Source organism: Elephas maximus, chromosome 3, assembly GCF_024166365.1.
Source record: "Elephas maximus indicus isolate mEleMax1 chromosome 3, mEleMax1 primary haplotype, whole genome shotgun sequence".
Classification (NCBI taxonomy): Eukaryota; Metazoa; Chordata; class Mammalia; order Proboscidea; family Elephantidae; genus Elephas; species Elephas maximus.
The window spans coordinates 100,403,745-100,427,898 of record NC_064821.1 but is presented as its reverse complement, the minus strand read 5'-3'; the positions used below and the strand labels follow the sequence as shown (position 1 = coordinate 100,427,898).

Genomic DNA, 24,154 nt, shown 5'->3' with positions numbered 1-24,154 from the left:
GCCTCGCAAGAAAGGCCTGGCAATCTACTTCTTAAAAGCCAACCATTGAAAACCCTATGGAGCACAATTCTACTGTGACACACATGAGGTTGTTATGTGTCAGAATGGACTGGATAGTAAGTGGTTCTATGCACCAGGCACAGTTCTAGGGGCTTACATAAATTAGCTCATTAAATTTTCACACCGACTTATCTGGTAGAAACTGCTACTATCTTCGGTTTACATTCGGGGAAACCGAGGCACAAGAACACTGAGTAACTTCCTCAAAGTCTTACAGCCACAGTCAGGATTCAAATACAGGCGGTCTGGCTTCAGTAGTTTTCATCTTATTATCCTCAGAATCTAGCACAGTCCTACGCGGGTGTTAAATATTTAAAAAAAAAGAAGTTTTCCTTAATTGTTTTCAGGATAATACAATTCAGTAAAATCCGCGTCAAAATAAAGACGTGACGCCCAACATTCGTAAGGGAGGAGAAATGCATTTTATCTGCACAGCACCAACTTTTGCCTGACCCAAGGTCGGCAAGAAAAAGTGTTTTTTTTTTTTTTTTTTGTCCCCCCCCCCTCCCCCGCCTCTTTTGTGACAAGCTGGCGTTTCTGAACGCTAGGGGCTCCCGGATTCTCTGGTTGAAGAGTAACTTTTCCTTTTAGGATTTTTTTTTTTTTTTTTTTAAGGGGGTGGGGGAAAATGTGGCCTTAATTATCCCGCGTCTTAGGCAGCTTAAGGAAGGGGCTGTGCTTTCGGAATCCCATCAGAGCCAAGTAAGGAGGTCCTTCTCTCTCCCTCTCTCTCTCTCTCTTTTTTTTTTTTTAAAGGACCTCGTGAAATAAAAGTGCAGAAAACAAACCGAGGCGATCACAGCAGCAGCCGCCGCGGCAGCAGCAGCAGGAAAAGTTGGTGTTTGGTGCAGCCGCTCGGGGTTGCAGGGCTCAGCGCAGCTCTCATTCATTAAGTAACCAGCTGCGGAGGAAGGTGGTCCAGCGCCCGCGCTGCCCACTCAGTCGCTCGCACACATACACACGCCAACCCAGAGCGCCCGAAGGGCCACAGGTCTGCAAAAGTGTCTGCTCGCGACTTGGCTCTGGATTTTTGAACGAACTGAGGTTGCGAGAGAAACGCAGAGGCGCACAGGAGAGCAGCGAGCACCGGCGGCCTCCACGAAAACTTCTCTGCAGCTCGGAAGCAGGCAGCCGGGGCTGCGTCCTCGCCGCCGTGCCCCGAGCCGGGGCCGACCCGCCACTCTCCGGAGCAGCCTCGGCGGCGGCGGCGGAGCGACCAGGAGACGACCCGGCGTGGGGGTCTGCGGCTGCTGTTGCGGGACGTCTTCGCGGGGCGGGAGGCTCGCGCCGTAACCAGCGCCATGCAAAACTACAAGTACGACAAGGCGATCGCTCCGGAGAGCAAGAACGGCGGCAGCCCGGCTCTCAACAACAACCCTAGGAGGAGCGGCAGCAAGCGGGTGCTGCTCATCTGCCTGGACCTCTTCTGCCTCTTCATGGGTGAGCCCAGCCCCGCGGTCCCTCGGCCTCTCTGCCCTCGGCGCCCGTCCCAGCCCAGCCGGGTCCGGGCGCGCAGGGCTAGGCGCTTCCTCGCTGGCTGGGGGCCCCGGCGGCCGCGTTCCCGGGCAGCGCCTCGGCGCGGCCGCCAGCTCGCCTGCCCAGCCCGCCTGCTCGCGCTGTCAGCTCCGGGAGGCCCCGGCTGCCCGCTCGGGGAGCCTTCGCGCCGCTCGGGGCCCCGAGGCTCCCTGCCCCCCTGAGTCTACTGACTCCCTGGCCTGTAAAGTGTCTGGAAGTGCTTGTGCGTTCGGGGCTCTTTAAAGTCCTCTCCAGTTGGAAGTCGCATCGCGTCTTCCGAAGCCCGGGCAAAATCGCATGGACGGTGTGGGTTTTTTCTTTCAGAACGGCGAAGTTGGTTGAATCACGTTTTAGAGCCAGCGAATATACCACTTGTTGCCATCCGTCCAAGTAAAATGGATCTCCCGGAGTTTCAGGCTTCTGCCTGGAGCCGAGCTGCCTCCCCGCGGCTGTATGTAAACATCCAACCCTTCCGCCGGTGCTGTTTTGGCCAGGCCGGCTGGCAAGCTGGCCTTTTCCCCGGCTTCTTTCCTATACACCCCCCAGGGGTTGGAAGGTGCTCTCCCCCGGCTTGGTGCTGGGTTCCCATTCAGCAATCCCTTCTTGAGCACCTACTGTGTGCCAGGTGCTAGGCAGTTTTAGGGGCATCTGCTTTAACTAACCCTCTCCCTAACTCAGTGCAGTAGGGGTGAGGAGTCCCATTTCACTGACGAAGAAACTGAGGCACTGGTTAGGCAAGCCACGGTCATGTTTTGGAGCCAAAATTAATTGCAGTCCCAGAAAGTTGAGGCACTAGTCAATCTACTTCTCTTTTCCAAACTATTTGGAAGCCTCAGCTAGCAAATGGGTGGGAGTCAAAGGAATGGGAGTGGGAGAGTGAGGAGGATTTATGAACTGGGGCGGGGAGCTATTGACATGAATCTGCAGTAGTTCCAAGGTTGAAGTCAGCTAGGATTTAAAAAAAAAATTTTTTTTTAAGCGAATCCTGGTGTAATGGAAAGTGTGCAGAACTTGTCATCAGAAGACTGCCACTCTGCTACCTGCTGGGTGTGCCACCTAACTGTCTCATAGGCCTCAGTTTCCTCATCTGTTGAATGAGTGGGTTGAACTAGATGCTGCTGGAGCCCCTTCCTGCTTTAAGAACTCGGATTTGCTCCAGGAGCTGTTCTGCCAACTCTGCTAACTGAAGAAACATCTGTGTTCCCCCTTCAGTTCCCTTAAAATAGAACTCCTGCACAGAGACTTAAGTGCCCTTTGAAATGAATTTGTCCGTGCAGACTGAAAACTGATGCTTCTTATGCTGGAGTTAGTTAGTTAGCCTTCCCTTGTGTTGATGAGGCTTTTTCTAGCAGGGTCCTTACTCATGTAGTTTTCCCTAACTTGCATCCTGCATCCTCCTACCTTTGGCTTGAACTGCCCACAGTAAATTTTGAAAGAAAGATGGGATTCTTAGAACTTAAAAATAAGAACAGCCCCCTTAAGATAAGGAGAGACAGCTGAAGGCAAAATTGTGCTGTGTGGAGGGGAAGAAAGGTCACCACAGTTCAAGTGGCAGACCCATTCCCGGCACCTAATATAAATTAAACATTAAGATGCTGTGTAAAGGAATTGTCACTGGGGGGGGGGGGGTCTCCCTTCCTGTAGGAGCCTAGTTTATTATTATGCACCATGGAGCAGATTAGTACTTAAAAGTCTTGAAACCAAACTATTGTGTTTTTTTGAAAGACCCTCCCAGGTCCTGGGGGAGGACATCCCAGTGCTGACCTGTCGATTCCAACTCATAACAACCCTATGTAGGACAGAGTAGAACTGCCCCATAGAGTTTCCAAGGCTGTTTGCTGTAAACTTGCCTGGGGCTTCCAAGTGTTTACTTGGTTTTTTGTTGGTGATGGGGTAAGTTCTTTTCGGAGTGCACCTGTGCTGTGAAGCCCAACTCCCTCCTACTTTGTGATTAGGAAAGCCGACTAGAACATGCCTGACAGCCTTTGTAGTTTCGTTGTCCTCCTCCTTCCTTCCACTCTTTGGATTTCAGAAGGCAGTTCCAAGAAATGGTGCCTTTTTATTCATGGAAAAAGAAATGTGAAGGGATTTGCAAAAAGACACACCTAGGAGCTATAGGTTAGCCAGAGACATAGAAAGCCAACACACATACTCAGACGTGTGTTGAAGATCAAAAGCAAGGTGTGTTTTTGCTGGTTTCAGTCCATCTGTCCCAGCTATCCTACTGTCTTCAGAAAGCTCGTATAAATAAACCTAGCTGTTCATTAGGTTTGTTCCCTATTTTCTAATATCCGAACACATGATTTTGTTTACCTAAAAACGTTAAGGAGATCAGGACTACGTATTTTATTGTGAGAGGCACATAGCTGCTCGTTTTAAGGGGGATATATCTCTTGTCATTAAAACCATGTCAACAAAGTTATTTTCAAAGTCACTTATTGATCAGTGTCTCCCCTAGGTATAGCCTGAAGTACAATATCACTGATTAAATGCCTTTCTAACACCTTCAAGAGGAAAAGCTATTTGAAAAGGTAAATATTTAATTGGGAAATTTAAGCAGGACAACTCTATTTGGCTTCCAAAAGAAAAATTAATAACACAACATGTGATTTTAATATTCTGCACACCACGGTCTTAAAAATTGTTTCTACTTGGTTCACTTTTTGCCTGAGACTGTCACTATGGTTTAATTTTTATGTAGTTTATTGATCATATGGCCTGCATTATAGGGCACTAATGTATTAAAAAGAGACATAGTTTTCTGTTCATTCCAGGGCTTTGAACCGGTTTGCTCTGGTTTGAACCCCTGCTGAGAATTTGCATTTCTAACAAGTCCCCAACTGATACTAATGCTGCTGCATAGGGATCAATCCTGAGAACCACTAGTAGAGCAGCTCTTGTTGTTACTAGGTGCCATCAAGTCAGCTCCAACTCCCAGCAACCATATAGGACAGAGTAGAACTTCCCTATAGAGTTTCCAAAGAGCAGCTGGTGAATTCGAACTGCCAAAGTTTTGGTTAGCAGCAAAGCTCTTAATCACCGTGCCACCAGGGCTCCAAATTTATCATATATAAGAATCACCTGGTGATCTTGTTAAAATGTAGATTCAGATTCAGTATATCTGGGATTACCCGTGACCCATTGCCTTTGAGTTCATTCTGACTCGTAGCAACACTATAGGACAGAGTAGAGCTGCCTCATAGTTTCCAAGGAGTGCCTGGTGGATTCGAACTGCTGACCTTTTGGTTAGCAGTCCTAGCTCTTAGTTAACCATTACGCCATCAGGGTTTCCATATCTGGGGTAGAAAGGCAGATTCTCAGCAGGGGTTCAAACTGGAAGGAACCAGTTCTATCCCATTTGAACCCACCAGGCGCTCCAAGGGAGAAAGATGAGGCAATCGGCTTCTGTATCTGGAAAAAATAAAAGCTGATGTGCTATATAAATGTCATGTAAGTGGAGATATGCAAGTAGTTTAAGTTGTTTCACATAATTTTTTGATGTTAAATTCTTGGTGGAAAACAAACAAAAAAACGCTTTTGTTTGAAGCCCAGAACAATCCGATGTCAGAGTACACCAATGGGAGTTTATCTCCTATTGAAAAGCTATCTTTGCCGACTAATTATTTTGCAGGCAAAGTTATGAATCTTTGCATAGTACTTTTTCTGAAGTTGATTTTGTTTTACTTTCAGTCAAGCAATAGGCATTGCCTCCTGTTTTTTGTGCATTGTTACTGGTATAAGGGGTAACGTGCAAATGGGAGAGATGACCCCTATGCAAATAAGGAGGAGCATCTACTGTGTTTCTAATTTTTGGTAGGCTGTGGTGTAGTGGCTAAGTGCTATGGCTCCTAACCAAAAGGTCAGCAGTTCACATCCACCAGGTGCTCCTTGGAAACCCTATGGGGCAGTTCTGCTGTGTCCCATAGGGTCGCTATGAGTTGGAATCGACTCGATGGCAATGGGTTCTGGGTTTTTTTTTGTTGTTGTTGTTTAGAATTACATTAAAATTAATTAATTTTGTGAAATTATTTAGTCATGACTGTAACTCCTATGAAGAGATTATCTCCATTTTTTTGATAAGAAAACCAAATCTCAGAGAAGAAAGGACAGGGACTCACTTGAAGTCAGTTTGAGTTGAACCCTAATTCTCAGCTTAGCATGGTTGGAGTCCATCCCTATTTCCTTTCTTCACCTGTCGAATCCTGAAGCCCAGATTCTCATCAGAAAATCCTGATACTAAGTTTGCAGAAAGCCCTGCCTCTGCATGTTTCCCAGGTACCCATTTGCACCAAGGCAGGTGGGTAAACGTGGTACTACTCTTCTGGTCTTGTTTGCTCTATGGCATCGTTTTGATTTGGAGCTAGCTCTAGCATTGAGCTTTTGAAGGAACCTCTTTACCCCGTGAGACAGTGGTTTCAGAGAAAAGAATGCACAATAGTCCATGACTGCAGTACAGATGCAGAGTTTTGGTAAATCCCAACTGAGCTTCCATGCCCTTCTCCCCCACCCATGTATTTATTGAGTGCTTCCTTTGAACCCAGGCACCCAGGCACTTTGATAGGCAGCTCGTGTTAGACAGGTCCAGCTTTTTGTCCTGTGCTCTCTGTTCAAGGCCCTTCATAATTCTTTTGTTCCTAAAGAATGTTCCTCCTGTGGCTTTTGATACTGGCAGGTAGGTTAGCTGAGTTATGATAGGGGTGGAAGAAGTTCAGGGAAGCATGTGCTTGGTCAGGTTTGGTCTGCAAAGCTTGACTCCCGTTCTGTTCTTGAACAAGGAAACAAAGTCAGTGAATGAAGTGTTATGAGGCAAAAGGAGAGAATCTCAAATAGGTAAAATAATAGAATGTAGGGGGTTAGCAATCATGCTATTTAATTTGCTGGTTCCAGAAAGTATCTGGCAATTTCTTCATTTGTAATAAAATGGTTGAGATAAAATTCTAGAACTGGTTCCTTATAAGGATTACGTAAAGTCATTATGTGTTTTTATTAAATGCTTCACTTTTAATAAGGATCGGGAGACAATGTGGTGTAATGAGAATAAACCAAAACCAAACCCATTGCCATCGAGTCTATTCCTACTCATAGCGACCCTATAGGACAGAGTAGAACTGCACCATAGGGTTGCCAAGGAGCGCCTGGTGGATTCATCTGGTGGATTTGAATGGCTAACGTTTTGGTTAGCAGCAGAACGCTTAAGTGAAGAGAATACAAAACCAAACCAAACCCGTTGCCATTGAGTCAGTTCCAACTCATAACATTCCCAATAGGACAGAGTAGAATTGCCCCATAGGGTTTCTAAGGAGCGCCTGGTGGGTTCAGCTGTAGTGCTTAACCACTGTGCCACCAGGGTTTCCAAGTGAAGAGAATAGGAGACTTGAAATCAGAAGCTGTGGGTTCCAGTCTGGCCAGTGCCACTTTCTAGTTGCGTGCCTGTGAATAGGTTGGTTTTCTATGGTTCTCAGTTTTTTCTATCAGTAAAATGGCTGGCTGGGTGGCATTATTTCTGAGGCTGCCCTTAAACATTCTGTGATTGGTTTCTAGTAGAGAGTAATCACACATTTGTCGAATGTCTGCTGCATACATACAGTCTGCTTAGCTCGTCAATGCTTAGCTCAATGAATCATCACAATGGAACCCAGAGACCTGGGTTCTGTTTTTGTTCTAGCAACTATGTTGCTGTGTGACTTTGGGAAAATCACTTGACTTTCTTGGGCTATGGTGTCTTTATCACTGCAACAAAGAGAATAGATCACCTCTAAGATTACTTTTGGAGCTCTGGTGGCGCAGTGGTTAAGAATTGCACCTGTTCACCAAAAGGTCAGCAGTTTGAATCTAACAGATGCTCCTTGGAAACCCTACTGGGGCAGTTCTACTCTGTCCTATAGGGTTGCTGAATCGGAATCGACTCGGTGGCAAGGGATAAGACTCGTTTTAGCTCTAACAATTTTGTGAGTCTGTGCTGGTAGACCTTATAATGTAGAAATCCAGTCACTGCTCTTAGAAAGGAGCCCTGGTGGTGCAGTGGTTAAGCACTTGGCCACTAACCAAAAGGTCAGTGGTTCGAACCCATCAGCTGCTTCTTGGGAGAAAAGACCTGGCAATCTGCTCCATTAAAGATTTCAGCCTACGAAACCCAATGCAACAGTTCTACTGTCATATGGGGTTGCTTTGAGTAGGAATTGACTGGACAGCACACAACAACAGCTTCTCTAAGACCACCCTTCATTAACTGAATTATTGTATTGTTTTTTGAGACAAGATTTAATGGTGAAAATTAGCAAAAGCCGTTAATTCTGGAGCAAAAGTAAACACAGTGTTTTACTGGAGTTAGTCCAGTATGCTGAGAAACTGGCTGAATTTTTCCTTGGCTGGATGTGTGTCCTTTCACCTGCTTCCTGAAATTTATAGCAATCACAAACAAGTAAGCAAGCACTTTTTGCCCCTCTGGTATTATATTCAACAAGTATGTGTAACTCAATAGGTTTTAATCACTTAATCTGCCATGTGAACCATAGAATATAGAAACAGATTTTCATTAATCAAACTGATGAGCAACCTAGCCAAGCCGCCTGCATGGATCACAATAAAGAAGGGAAGCACCATTCAGTTGGTAAACGCTGCTGACATTTCTAGGACAGTTGAAAACCTCTTTGTCCAGAATTGCTTTTTTTTTTTTTCTTAGCTCTCTGTTCCCTTTTCCCTAACCTTCACTTATATATAAAAGGTATATAATGGTGGTACCAACTCTATGGGGCAGTTCTACTCTGTCCTATAGGATTGCTATGAGTCGGAATCGACTCGATGGCAGCGGGTAATGGTGGTACCTGCCTTTGTGGGAAACTGCTTAATCCAGAGTTGGTGGTCTTTTCCACTTTTAGCCCTTTTGATTTCCTGTCGATTTTAGATTCTTTCTTTACCCCTTCCTGTGCAGTTGTTTGGGCTGGCAAGCCCAGTTGGTCACAGCATGATGTTAATGAGACCATAGTCAAGGGCTTCTTCCCCGTGTAGCCAGTTATATTTATGGAGAAGTTCTACCCTGTGTGTCAGTTCAATTCCGTATGCATTATTTGAGGAGTAATAGTTTATTTTGGGAATGTCTACTATGTTTGTATTTCACAAACTCACCCAATAATAAGACCAATCTGGTGTGAAATACAGATTCTCAGGCTCCCTTTGAGGAGATTCAGATTCAGGAAGGTTTGGGGTAGGGCCCGGGATTCTGTATTTTATAAAGTCATCTGTGCTTCTTATCAGACCAGTTAATGTTGTTTAATGGCTGATACCAAAAGAAATTGAATTATGGTAGTGGGCTTTTTGTCCCTCACTATACTAAATGTTCTGGCATTCTCCACGTTGTTAGGTTGTCTGCTCATATTTTCATTTGTGCCCAGTACGTCTTTCTTTTTCAATATAAAGATGAGAATCTAGATAATCAAGCTTGCTAGAATTCTGCAAAGAAAAAAAAAAAATCACCTGTGAGGGGAGGTGTGAGGGTCTCCTGTGATTTTTAGTGACAAGATGTCCTCTGGTCTCTAATTGCTGAGAGGCTAGGATTTTGTGTATTTCAGCATCCTAAACTGAGTTCTATGTAGTTGAAGTCGCCAGCCAAATGACCTCTTTGGATAAATGAGGTGTTTAAATATTTTCTTTTGAGATATTGAAATTTGTGCACGGGTCAAAAGTGAAAAGAGTAAATTAGAATCCTGAATAAATGAGTTGCCACTGAGTTAATTCTGACTTGGCGACGCCATATATGTCAGAGTAGAAAACCAAAAAAAAACCAAATCCAGTGCTGTCGAGGCGATTCCGACTCATAGTGACCCTACAGAACTTTGCTTAATAATGAGGTTTTCAATGGCTGAATTTCCGCAAGTAGTTTTTTTTTCCTTTTGCCAGGCCTTTCTTCCAAGGTACCTCTGGGTAGACTTGAACTTCCAATCCTTCGGTTAGCAGCTGAGCATGTTCCTTTAAAAGATCAAAGTTAGCTTGACATGGTAGAGACAAAACAAGCTTTGGATTCATCCTGATCTGGGTTTGAATTCTGACTTAAAAATAACACTTGGTAAGACTTGGGCAAAAGCTATTTAAGTTCTAAGTTTCAATTTAAGAAGCCCCAGTGGCATAGTGGTTAAAGTGCTCGACTGCTAACTGAAAGGCAGGGGGTTCAAACCCATCAGCTGTTCTGTGGGAGAAGGATGTGGCAATCTGCTTCCGTAAAGATTTACAGCCTTGGAAACCCTACGGGGCAGTTCTACTCTGTCCTGTAAGGTCACAGTGAATCAAAACCGACTCGAGGACTACGAGTTTGGTTTGGTTTTGGTTTAGGCTTCAATTTCCACATCTATAAAATAAGCACAGATCGTAGCACTCTTAAGTCGTGAAGCTCAGATGAGATCACAAATCCGAAAGCATTTTGAAAAGCTAAAAAGCACTATACCATTATCAGGTATTAATTTGCTATTCTTATTCATAGTAATTGGATTTTGCTTTCCAATTTCCTTCTTAATGGTTCTATGAAATCCTCCTTTCATTTTTTGGCAGCAAAGTTGCCTTAAATATATTAGGGTGAAAAAATGTGAGGAGAATCCTAAGAAAAAACAAGGCAGAGTGAACACAAATGTTTTCTATTAACTTAAGAGAAGCAGTGGAAGGTTTTCTGACCCTGTCTGGAAAAGTCAAAGTGCGGGAACTTCAATAGCCTTTGGTGGTTGCATTCTTCCCCTTTGAAAGGGAGATGGCCATATCATCTTGAAAGAAAGACCTTAGGAAGGGCAGGAGAGAATTTGGGGAAATGGTCTGTTTTAGGGTCACCTCTTATCTGTGTCCTTTGACAGTCCAGGGAAAAAGCCTAATTAAAAGAACAGCAATGACTGAAAATAGTCAAATCCTTGTCATGTAGAGCGCTCTGCGTGTGTTGTTGAGAAATGGAGGCACTGTGCTAGGTAGCATATTTATTATTCGGGCCAAACATATGATACAGATATGAGACCCCCTTTTATAGATGAGGATACTGCAGCTCAGAGAAGTGCTGTAACTTGCATGAGGGTACCAACTAGTGAGGAATCATTAAATTTTTTTTTTTATTTCAACCCAGAGCTCTTCTGCCCGCTTTACAATACAATTAATGCAACAAAGACTCACTCTTTTCTATTTCATTCCACCTCATGTATTTCAATTTTGTTGAGTCCAAATATGTACACAATATTTAATAAAACCCAATATAGGACATAAATACGAGTCTTAAGGATCATATTGGGCAGTGGAATAGGCAAGAGTTATAAATAAATAACTGCAAAACAGTTTAGAATGTGACGAATAAGCCTCACTGTGGATGTAAAAAAGGAGAATACCACTGGAGCAATTCTTCATTACCTAGATTCAGGGAATCTTTAAAATTTGAAAATACCTTGGAGATTTCATTATCAACAATACCAGGGTCATTTTTCCTGTCAGTCATAAAAACAGGCTTTTTTGAGCTAGAGAAGGGTAGGAGGTCAGAGGAGAAAAAACACAGGGTGGAGGGTCATGGTCAGACAGGCCTGAGTTAAACGTTTGGCTCTGCCACTTGCTCATTACTATTAACTATATAAACTAGGTTATACAGTTAATCTCTTTGAGGCCTCAGTTTTCTAAGTTGTGAAATGGATATAGTATGTACCTCATGAAGTTGTGAGAATATGCCTGATATAGTGCATAGTGTATAAATACTCAACAGACCTTAGCTTCTGTCATCATCACCATCACCATCATCATCATCATGGTCATCATCATCATCATATCCTCCTCAGAGCCCTTGATACACATGGGGAACACGAGACCTGGATTGTTAGCGATTGTCCAACATTGGTAAAAGAGCAGGGCCTCAAATGAAGGTCTTGACTTTATACCATGGTGCATTTCTGATATTTACTTGTCAAGTTGGAAGTTTGGTATTATTCTTAAGGTACATTTCTCCAGAGAGTTATATTCTCTTCCTTCTCTTGCCTTTGCCAATCAAAAGAGGAACAAGACAAACAGGCTTAATTTATAATCCAAATTAGTGCAGGTTAGCTGAGTAAGGACAGAGCTACACGGGGCAAACTTGAAGGACTAGGCAGTTTTTTGACATATAACGTTTGTTCAAACTGGTACTTCCTCTAGGAAGTGCTTATTACCAAAGATCATTGCTGACTTATTTGAGCTTGAGCAGACACCATCTTTTTCAAAAGAATGTATCCCAGGAGAGAAGAAAGGGAACCCATATTTACTAAGTTCTTGCTTTTTAAAATCCTCTGAACAGTCTCTTGAGGTAAGAATTATTCTAGTTGGACAGAGAAGGTAACAGACTCAGATTAATTAATTTTCTCAAGGACATGCATTAATCAATGGCACTGGGTTACTGAGTTATGCATTAATTGGCCATGCCAACTCTAAAGAAGGCCAGGTCAGGTTCTTGAACATCCTTGTGAAATGACTCTTCCCTTAGGTCCAGGTTAAATTTTATTAAAATACTCCAATTTAGAAACAAACCAACACAACATACATAAGACTTAGTTGGAAACCTTTGAAAATAACTTGTTGAGTTCTGTGTGCTTTGAAAGTATATATTGCAATCAGGGTATTGGTAGCAAGGGTGTTTTTGAGGTTTGTCACAAATTAACAAAATTATATGCTTAGAGAAAAAGGAGCCCTGGTGGCACAGTGATTAAAGCACTCGGCTGCTAACTGAAAGTTTGATGGTTCAAACCCACCAGCTCCTCCATGGGAGAAAGATGTGGCAGGCTGCTTCTATAAGAATTTATAGCCTTGGAAACACTATGGAATAGTTCTACTCTGTCCTTACAGGGTCAGTATGAGTTGGAATCGACTTGATGGCAGTGGGTTGTGGTGGATATGCCTAAAGAGTTTTGCAGAGAAATGCAAATCAGTGTAAGCGCCTTGTCATAATAAGCGCTGTGCTTTGGTTCCTGTTTATGTATCCCCAAAGCACATAATACACGTGATTACATTGACACCAAGGAAGGCGTTTTCATTGGTGTTTTTTATATCTAGTACCCAAATTAGTTTGTAGTATCAATCAGGATAATTTCACTTAAGCCTATTTAGTTAAATTTGTTTGTGCTTGTCTTTAAAGCGTACGTCTTGTCTTCTACAGATGGTTTTTTAAAAAAAATATTTTATTGTATTTTTGGTGAAAATATACACAGCAAAACATACTCCCATTCAACAATTTATATATATAATATTCAGTGACATTGGTTACATTCTTCACAATGTGTCAACCGTCTAATTATTTCCATTATAGTTGTTTCACTCCAATTAACTCAGTCTCGCTACCCCTTTCCCCCTCCCCCAATTTCTCATCTGTGCTTTAGAGTAACTGTTGTCCATTTGGTTTCATATAGATAATTTTTTAAAAGAGTGCAGTATGAAAGGGTTACATTCTTTACTTTTTGAGTTAACCTGCTTAAAAGGTGACTTCATGGCATAGTTTTGTCTCAAGGTTTAAAGAGCATCTTAGAGTAATAATTTCAGGGATTCCTCAAGCCTCAATGGTCCAGTAAGTCTGGATTCTTTAAGAATTTGAAGTTCTGTTCCACATTTTTCTCCCTCTGTATCAGGATTCATCTACTGTGACCCTGAGGAGAAATTTAGGTAGTGGTAGCTGGGCATAGGGTCGCTATGAGTTGGAACCGACTCGACAGCACCTAACAACAATAGCTGGGCACCATCTAGTTCTTCTGGTCTCAAGGTAGAGGAAGTAGTGGTGCATGGAGACAGTCCTGTAGTCTGGTTCCTTCTATGACTCTTGGGTTTCCTTTTGCTTGGGTGACTCTTACTCCAGGCAAATGGAAACCAGCAGTTGTATCTTAGATGGCCCCTTGTAAGTTTTTAAGAACCCAGACGCTACTCTTCCATGGAAGTTTTTTGAGCACCTACTCTATGCTGGGCACTGAGGGTTCCTTGCTCTTAGGGAATTTCCAGGCTAGTGAATGAGAGATTTGCATATTTACAAACCCTAAGTCATGCACACTTTGGAAGGGCAGGGCTGCTGCAGCAAGTAGAGACTCATGAAGTTTGCCTGAGGGCAGGAGCTGGATCTGGTAAGATAAATAATAGTGAAGGTTGTTGTTGTTAAGCGCAATAGTGAAGGGTGAAAGAGTTTTGCGGCAGAGGGAACGATCGGTGCTGAAACAGGAAATACAGACATATTTGAGATGGGTGAGTAGTTAGAGGCTGCAGCAATATAAGGAGGTGTATATTTGGACTGTGTGAGTGGGGAAGGAGGATGTTGGAGAGGAGGCTGAAGAACTGGGTTGGAACCAGATTATGAAAGGCTATAAATTATAAATGGCAGACAGCTAAAGAACTTGAACTTTATTTTGGAGAACCAGCAGAATAAATGGAGTTTTATTTTTGTTTTTATTTGTGGAAAATTTCAAACAAATAAAAGTTGCTAGAAGTTTTTAATGGGGCATTAATCTAATCTGGTTCCTGGTTGAGAAAGATCACTCTGAATTTGAAGGCTAGCGAATGGGAGGTACAGTGGTGAAACCAGCTGGGAGGCAGGTGAGAACTGAACCTAAGGCAATAGGGCCAGAGAAGTAAAGGGAAGGGTAAAAAGGAGATGACAGGTAGCTCCTGATCTCTGGGAGGGAGACTCTGAGCCGAAGTGATGCCACTCCCACCACAAATGCTTTAAATGCAATCTTTATGGAAGATTTAGGAAATCCGTATAGGGTCCCTATGAGTTGGAATCGACTTGACAGCACTGGGTTTGGTTTTGGTTATATGGTGTGATTTGGAAATGCTTCTTCATGTTTATAGCCTTATTATACAAATGTGGCTATGAAGTTTCTTTCCCTTTTTTTTTTGCTCTGCAATTTTTTTATTTTTCAAATGCCCCTTAAAATAAACGGGCCACTGGAAATCACGTCGGTTCAGAGAAAGGGTTTTTTCTTGGGTTGTAATGGTATTTTTAAAAGCAACCTTATTGAAATATAATTGACATATACAATTAACCCATTTAAAGTATTCAACTCAGTGGTTTTTAGTATGTTCACATAGCTATGCAACCATCATCACAACCAATTTTGGAACATTTTCATCAACGCAGAAAGAAACCCCGAACCCATGAGCAGTCACTCCTCCAGCCACCTCAAGCCCATCCATGGCAACCACTAATCTACTTTCTGTCTCTATAGATTTGCCTACTCTGAATATTTCATATAAATGGAATCATTTATTATGTGGTCTTTTGTGACTGACTTCTTTAATTTAGCATAATGTTTTCAGGGTTCATCTATGTTATAGCATAAATCAATACTTCATTCCTTTTTATGATCCAGTAATACTCTTTTGTATAGCTGTACCACATTTTGTTTATCCATTTATTACTTGGTGGACATTTGGGTTGTTTCCACATTTTAACTGTTATAAATAATGGTGCTATGAACATTTGTGTACGTGTGCTTATATGATACATGTTTTCAATTCTCTTGGGTATACAAAACTAAGAGTAGAATTACTGGGTCCTGTAACTGGAAAACTCTGGTGGCGTAGTGGTTAAGTGCTACGGCTACTAACCAAAAGGTCAGCAGTTCAAATCTGCCAGGCGCTCCTTGGAAACTCTACAGGACAGTTCTACTCTGTCCTATAGGGTCGCTATGAGTTGGAATCGATTCGACAGTAGTGGGTTTTGGGTTTGATGGTAACTCTGGAGCCCTGGTGACGTAGTGGTTAAGCGCATTTGGCTGCTAATCAAAAGGCTGGCGGTTTGAATCTACCAGCTGCTCTTTGGAAACCCTATGGAGCAGTTCTACTCTGTTCTGTAGGGTCGCTATGAGCTGGAAGTGACTTGATGGCAATGGGTTTGGTTTGATTTTGGTTTACGGTAACTCTAAGGAGCCCTGGTGGAACAAGGGTTAAGCACTCGGCTGCTAACCAAAAGAAAGGTTGAAGGTTTGAACCCAGTAGCTGCTGTGTGATAGAAAAGAGCTGGCAATCTGCTCCCATAAACATTACAGCCTAGGAAACCCTACAGGACAGTTCTACTCTGTAATACAGGGTCACTATGAGTTGAAATCTATTTGGTGGTACACAACAACATGGTAATTCTATGTTTAATTTTATGAGGAACTGCCAAACTGTTTTCCATAGTGGCTGCACCATTTTAAGATTAATTAAAATATGTCAAGAAAAAACACAAAAGATTTACTGAAGAGCTTTGAATTAACATATTCATGAAACCACTATAGTACAGCTTTGTTCTTAGAGGCATTTTTCATCAGTTTCATCAGTTTAGCAGTGTCACTGGGTTTAAGATGAGTGAGCAGAGAACAATAAAGCTGACTAAGGAGTAGATGCTGGGGGGTCAGCTAGACCTGCTCACCCGCTGAGTAACGTGCTTCCACAAACCAGATTCCTGCCTCAGCAAAATGAAAGGGGGAAAAAAAGAAAAAAGCCATGCATCCTCAGCGTATGTTGAAAACGCAAATTTGAACACGTATTTTCCTGGGATCTACTTTACTATATTTTTAAGAAATAGAAATATCTATTCAGTTTCTGATTAGGCTGATTATTCACTCTTTTTCCCCCTGGATATATGGTTGTGTACATAATTATAGTCTCAGGAATTAAAATTACCATGGGTCTGCTAGACTTATGCAGGATTCTAGGAGTTATTAAAGAGAGTAAGACACAAGCACAAATCTTCAGGAATTATTTGGAGCGTCAAGTCATAAATGCTCGAAAAATTAAGCTGTAAGTGCATGAAAAATTAAACCACAAATATTGAGAATGAGGAAAAGGCGTTCACACTTATTATTAGGTGCTTTACATGCTATCTCATTTAATCTTTCTAATAACAGTATAAGGTAGATGTCGGTAACCTGGTTTTGCAGCTCAGAGAAAGTAAACGATTTGCCAAGGCCACACAGCTTATGTGTAGGTTTTGGGATTTGAACTCAAGCCTCACTAAATCATAACAATTGATAACATTTATTTAGTGCTAGCTGTGCTAAGCAGTATCTTATTTTGTACTCTCAATGAGCCCATGAAGTTGTTATTACTTTTATCTCCCTTGTACCCAACCAAGGTTCAGAGAGGTTAAAAATAACTTACAAAAGGTTATGCTGCAAGTGAGTGGGAGAACTGGGGTCAGTAGTTAAGTGGTTCTTAACTATGAGGTGCTAATGCTTATGTTCTCCCAAGGTTTCTGAAGCCCAAGCTTTTCCCCTTCACTCCCTGCTGGCTTTCAGGCTGGCAGCGTGTGATAAGTTGTCCAAAATGAGTTAGACTTGTGATTCCCACCTTGGGTTCTCTGGACCTGTAAAAGGCCTGTTAGGCAATCATGGGGCATCCTAGGATATTTTCAGCACTTCAGAAATATCTAATGTATCCTGTACGTTTACCAATGATTAACTTGCTGAGACTAACTCAAAGGAATCCACCTTTGTAGAGACTGCTCGAAACATCAGGTTTCTGCACTTGTGATGTGAATGACATACATATTTCTGCTAACTAGGAAAAGGGACTGGCACTTTGTATGCCTGGATTAACAAAAATGGAGAAATGTCAACTTAATACAGTTTCCTGGGGGAAAAAAACAAAACAAAAAAATCTTCCAGAAAACAAACCACACAGGGGCCCAGAGACTGTGAGGGATCTTGAGCAGTAAAAAGGTTGGACACCCTGGAATGGACAATCAGTGAAGAAGAAGAAGGCCACTGGGCCCTGGACCCATCTTGACAGGTACCCTAAGGGGAAGAGAGACTTGAACTGGACCATTTGTCATTCACATTGGGCAGCGGTAGTAGGTCAATCTGTTAGTGATCCCTTTTGTACCATGAACTTGATCTGCAGTCTTTGTGGTTTGGTGTAACCTTTGGGTCACATTGGGAAATGCTGAGCTTCTCTGGTTAGTGGCTGCGAATGCAGCTCCTTCATTAAATGCAGTAAATAGAACTTCCACCAGCAGGCTCCTCCCCACAAATGACCTGCATTGTTGTAAAGTTAGCGACCACTGGCAGGAAGTGGAAGAAATGCTTCTCAGCCACACAGCAGATTTTATTAGACACTTGCCCGAAGTGGCTGTTTTGGTCAATTTGGCTTCCATAGGTTTCTAGGGAGGAATGGTCTAATATATTATTTCTAATCATTGCATTTGTCTTCCTGTCATCTTGGTCTTAATGAATACTTTGATTGTCCTCTTTTGAAGCAACTGCACATACTGTGATCATAGAGAGGAACTTATAGCCAGCTGGGATTTTTTTCATATTTCCAAGGGTGTTACCAACTTACTAGAGTCCTTTCTTTAGCTGGCTTCTCATTTAAATTTGTCTGGAGAGAGTAGCTTCCACTCACCTTTGCGAACCTTTGCTTTGAAAAGGTCTGTGTACAGGCATTGTGTGAATGCGGAATTCCTAGGGACCAGCTGGGAATTTAGAATATAGTTCTTGGTCCAGAGCATTCAAAATATAGACCTTTCAATTTCAGGGGAAAATTAACTGTCTTGAGGTTAGGTTTAGTTTTCCTTAGGCCATTGATGGAGCTGAAGAACCTTTCATTATGATTGTGCCTTAAATTGGTTGTTTGTGGTTGTGCTTGGCCTTGGGAAATCCAGACATTTATTATTAATTAATAACCCCTTTTGCTAAACAGTTATATCACATGATAAGGTATGTATCCGAGAATGTGAATTTAAGTAGCCTATCTTGCCTCTTTTATCTTGCCTCTTTATTTTTCTTACTCTAGATCTTTATCTCTCTATCCCTCTAAAGCAAACAAAATAAAACACCAAAACCACCCTACCCAGAATATCATTCCCCAATGTCAACTGGATAAAGGTTGGGAAATTAACATTTTTGAACACTTACGTACTCTGTAGTAAGGCACATTGACGTATATCATCAAATCATACAACCCTGAAAGAGAGATAAGCTTCTAACCACTTTTACCGAAGAGACCGTCACCATTCAGAGAGGTCAAGTGATTCACCCTGGATCACAGCTAGTAAATTGTGGAGCATCTGGTATGTGAACAAACCAAAGCCTATATGCTTTTTCTACCAAGAATGAAGACTGGCTCTTGAATCTTTCACTGACTGCTGTTTTCAATGATGAGCATATGACAAAAGCAAACAAGCCAAAAAGTTGAATGAAATGAAATCATTAGGCCTTGAGAAGTGTTCAAGTTTGATCTGAGGTTTAAAACCCTTTGCTCTGGCCAATATTGCCTGTTTCTTTGTATATTCCTAAGAAGTTAGAAATTAGAACCTCCAGGCTGGAAAGGAGGGACATGAACTTAACTGAATAGATATTTACCAGATGATAGGCAGTGTGCTAGGGACTTTACATGCATTATTAACTTACTAGAATTTCACACCAGCACGGAGGCAGCCTCAGCCTACTGTGGACGTCATTTCGGTTTTCTCAGAATTTCGTCAGCAATACCTATTTCAATTCTTTTTGGTGGGTGGTAGCACACTGTATTAATGATTGAACTAACAAATCACTAGCAGAGAGCTTTTACTGAGATTCCACAGGAAATTCTTTGCCAGAATCTGCTTTGAGCTGGTTACTTGAATCATGCATTAAAATTTCACCGAAATAGATCAGAAAGAATCTTGGCTCCAAATTTGTGGAGCCTTAGAAGGAAAGGTCAAAGAAAAGCCATGGTAAGGAGAATACTTTGGCAGTTTCATACAGAAATGGAATGACTTTTACTGCAGAGGGATAACAAGTTTAGATTGTCTTGTTAATTCTTCCTTCCTCTTATCAGTCTTCTCCAAAGGAGTTAAAAAGCCAGGGAAATGCAACGTTTTGAGTGAAGAAGCCAGTACTTTGGAAAAGGCTCTGTATATTTCCCAGGCTATTGTAGGACTCCTATTCAGCTGGGATTTGAATGGTGGTGTGATTAGCATGAGAGCAAGTGTATAAAGTAGCCCTTTTTTCCCTTTCCTAAAAGAAGTTTTGTGGCATTTCTCTTTCTGACAGAGTTGGCATGAAGCTTTGACAAACACGAACCCATGGAAAAGCTAAATAGGATTCAAAGCAGGCCCATTTTGTACAGATCCTTCACGCTTAGAATGCAAAGCAGCAAAGTGGCTGGCAAGAGGCACCTTGGATCACAGGCATTGTAGCAAGGGCTGTTCCTCTGCTGTGGGCCATCATTGATGCATAGGAAATACCCACCAGACCAGTGGGAGCGTGTATCCTTGGCTGTTGACCATTCTTTGCTTTCAGAAAACTACAAATGAGAACCCTCCTGAGAGTCAGCCATCTATCTTATCTATCCCTCGGTGTTTATTGACATAAATACAAAGCACTGAAGGAGATACAAAGAAATATAAGCTGTGGATCCTGCTTTCAAGGAGCAGGTGAGGAGATGAGAAGATGGACATACAAACATTTGATGAAAAAAAAACACCACCAGGGTCTTGACCCAATAATTAAATGAAATTTTAAAAATATAGAATCTTAAAGGCAGCTTGATGCTGATCTAAGCTCCAGGTCACTTCTCTAGGTTACTGCTTCTGTATCATAAATCATAAAACACGATGATGATTCGTTCCCTGCCTGACACATAGAGCTGTTGAGACCAGATGATATGGTTTCATATTATATACATACATATGTATATAGTATGAAAATGTTTTGCAAACTGTAGGTCATATTTGTACGATGAACATTTTTTTTTTTTTGTCTTCCAGATTCACTCCTCTCCATTCTCCCTATTTCTACCCTGTTTGAAGCCCATGCCATCGTTCACCCAGGTCTTAAAAAATTTCTTTATAGATTTCATTTCTAGAATGATAGTCACTCTCCCATATATGCTTGACACAAAGACTATTGAGGAGTTATTTTTATGCAATTCTGATCACGGAGGCCCTTCTCTTCAGAACGTGACTTGTATGACCCCTTGTCAACTACGGAATAAACTTCTTAGTATGACATCCTTTAAATCCTTTGGAATTTTGCCCCAACCAACCCTTTCATCCTCAGCTCTTTTCTGCTCTCCATTCCCTTGCTTCCCACCCTGCTACATTTCGTACCACCCCCCCAACACACACACCTTAGCCCCAGACACCTCCTCTGTGAAGCCTTTCCTGATTTCCTCAGGGCGGAATTCATCCTTCCTTTGGGTTCCCACAGTATCTTGTGTTGACCTTTCTTATGGAAAATTTTATGGTTTATTTTATAATTTTGTATAGTTTTGTCTGAAAAGAGTATAAGGTCCTCATACAGATGCTCAAAATTCTTATTGAAAAAAATGTAAAGTTATTTTAGAAAGTATAGACAAGAAACACAAAGAAAAACATTTTTGTAATTCCTGTAATAACACAATCCTGGGGTAGCCACTGGCACAATGTCTCTTTTTCTATGAATACCTGAATTATCATTAAGCGTAATTATAAAGCTAAACCCTGGGTGCTTAAGACATACTTTCTGTAAATCAGCCTGATGAAATGGAAAAAAATAAAAATGGCTTGCTAGATTTCGTAACAGTCCCATACTAAGGTATTAACTTGTAAGGCACTTGGCGTATGCAACCAACTTAATAGCAGCTAGGTATTTTAAGATTACTTTTGCATTCAGTTGGTGTTTTGGACTTGGGTGACAAACTGAATTAGTGTTAACCATGATAGCTTCTATATATGTTTGTTTTTGTTAGGTGCCGAATTGATTTTGATTCATAGCGGCCCTCTGTGACAGAGTAGAACTTCCCCCATAGGGCTTTCCAGGCTGTAGGAGCAGATCACCAAGTCTTTCTCCCTCAAAGCACTGGGTGGGTGTAAACTGCCAACCTTTCAACTAACAATCAAGTACTTGGCTGTTTGGCCACCAGGGCTCCATATAGTGTTTAACCCACCCTAAAAGTTAGGCCTCTAGCTAGAATGCGTGATTTTTTTCACCCTTGTCTGACTTTAAAGAGGGCTCTGAATGGGGAGGAGAGAAGAGAAACCTGTAGACAAAACAAAACAAAACTCAAGCTGGGAGTCAAGAAATGTGGGTTTTATGCCCTAACTTTACTACTCACTTACTGGTCACCTTGGCCAGGTAACTTTTCCTGTTACCCTGTTGCCTCATCTGTGAAGAAATGTGACAGGTCTTCCAACATGAGGAAATCTCTAGTTCATTTGCTCAACTGGCCGCTTCCTGAAATCTCTGTTCCTTATACTCATGTGAAGACAATATTGCTGTACTTGTTCTTAATTCTGTCACTTCATAAGTATTTGGTTCATTGTCTTTACCTATTGGAAAAACTTCTTAAAGCCAGAACTTAGTGTGCATGTTTGCCTTTTTCAATACTTAATCTGCTTCTCACAATTCTGAGATGGCTGAGATTGAAAGACCAAAATGTCTGATTCAGGAGGGAAAGGAGCTAACTTTTAGAGCACCTGATGTGCTCTTGATGCTCCACATGGTTTATTTAATCTCCATGGTATTATCATGGCTGTACTGTCCAATTTTACAGATGATAAAACTGAGGCTTAGAGATGTTAAATGTTAGGAATGAACTTCAGATCTGTGTGTCTTGTTCAAAACTTAGCCTTTGAGACCATTTATCCTATCTTCCCATTCCTACCCCTGTGCAGGGCACAGCCCCTCTAAACCGTCTTTTCTTGATTGGGATCCAGTCTCTGTTTAATACTTCCAGTAATTTGAATTTATTTCTAGGAGGCAGCTCTAGTTGCTCAAAAGGCAGTGTTGATGTAAAAATCTGCATTCCTATAATTTTAACCCAGCGCTGGCTATATGTGGTACAGTGTTCGTTAATAATTACTAGCATTAAAGATATTAATTAGTTTTATAATTAAAAACCCTTGAATAAATGGTCGATGGTGCGTCATTTCAGCAAACACTCACTGAGTACCTTTAATGTGCCAGGTACTCTAAGTGTTAGTGATCTGATGATTAATCTGATGTGGTCCTTGCATGATTCTTCTGAAAGGGACCTTGGGCAGGTGCGGTTCTAGAAGTACAACATGTATGCTATGTGGAGGTAGCCATGTTGAGGGAGTTATTAACTATGTTTGGGGTGGGGTTGCGGGGGAAGTTTTTGAAGGCAGTAACCTGTTTGGACTGGAAGAAGCCTGGCCATCTACTTCTGAAAAATCAGCCACTGAAAACCGTATGGAGCACAGTTCTACTTTGACACATATGAGATTTCCATAATTCAGAACTGATTCAAAGGCAACTGGTACTGGAACCCATTTGAACACACAAATTTGTACAATGCTATTAGACACCATTGTTAAGGAAGGCAATGCACTGAAAACATTCTGCTTTAGCAGAGTGGTTCCTCTGCCTCAGCTCTGACCAGTACCAATGGCCATCCTTTGGTACAATTTCAGAATGTGGGAGGAAGAGGGACCATAGTTTTCCTCTTCTTAAATGGAATGCGTGGCTAATTGCTTTGATGAGCAGCTGCTTGCCTTGCCGTGATACCAGAAAAACTGGATGGTTCTGGCTACTGTTAATGAGCATTTTGAGCAAAGAATCTATAGAAGAATCTTGATCAAAAGGAGGGACAATGAGGAACAGAATTTTAAGTTTTCATGGAGTCCAGACTTTCTGGAGCCATCGAGGCTGGATGAACTCCAGAAACTTTTGACCTCAGATAATTTTAAACCTTAAACCAAAAATATCTCGTGAAGTCTTCTTTAAACCAAACAGTAGGTTAGCTTAATTAGTAAAGAATGTTTGTCTTGACTTGAGCATTGTGCTCTTTTAAAGAAGAATGTATATGGGATCAAATTGACAACAGCAACTCAAAAGGTCAGATAGTAAACTTAGGGGGCAATGAGTTTATGTCAATGGGGGAAGAATGTAGAGTTCCTAGATCTATGTTGTTGTTGTTGTCAGCTACCATTGAGTTGCCCTCCAACTCATGGTGACCCCATGCACAATGAGATCAGACCATTGTGATCCACAGGATTTTCATTAGCTGTTTTTCCAGAAGCAGATTGCCAGCCCTTTTTCCTAGTCTGTCTTAGTCTGGAAGCTCCACTGAAACCTGTTCAGCATCATAGCAACATGGAAGCCTCCACTGATAGACGAATGATGGCCATGCTTGAGGTTCATTGGCTGGGAATCAAACCTGGGTTTCCTGCATGGAAGGCAAGAGTTGTACCACTGAGCCACTACTGCCTCTCCCCCCTCCCAAGATCTATGAAAAAAAAAAATTTTTTTTTTTCTATAGATGTCAACAAATATAAAAGACGCAACACCTAGGACAGTGGTTGATAATGGGCGGTCTTAAATGAATTGCTGAGTCTGTCACAGTGTGCTGCACGAGAGATTCCCATCACGAGTTTCCAAAATTGAACTTAGAGTTAGCTCAATGAAAAGAGAATAAGTTCAAACCATGGCCCCAACATTTGCTGTTTTTACAACCTGAGACAAGCGTTGCAACCTGTCTGAACTATACTTTCTTCATTTGTAAAATGGGGATAGTAATTCCTACCTTATAGGTCGTCCTGAAATTCAAATGGAAGATGTCTTGCAGACAGTAGGCTCTTCAGCATTAATTTATCCTGCCCCTTGTTTAGAAATTTACCTGTCACAGAGAATTGGCAGTTTTTGAAACAAATAAG

The 24,154-nt window shown here is 41.9% G+C and overlaps 1 protein-coding gene across 1 annotated transcript in view; it reads left to right on the top strand.

Annotated features, from left to right (window-relative positions):
- Positions 1-736: 736 nt before the first annotated feature.
- The window catches only part of PLPP3 (phospholipid phosphatase 3), a 101,867-nt gene continuing 78,449 nt past the window's right edge, over positions 737-24,154 (top strand). Inside the window, exon 1 of the mRNA XM_049879371.1 lies at positions 737-1,500. Within this exon, the coding sequence (XP_049735328.1) occupies positions 1,362-1,500 (139 nt within the window). The 5' untranslated portion in view covers positions 737-1,361. The remainder of the gene's footprint in view (positions 1,501-24,154) is intronic.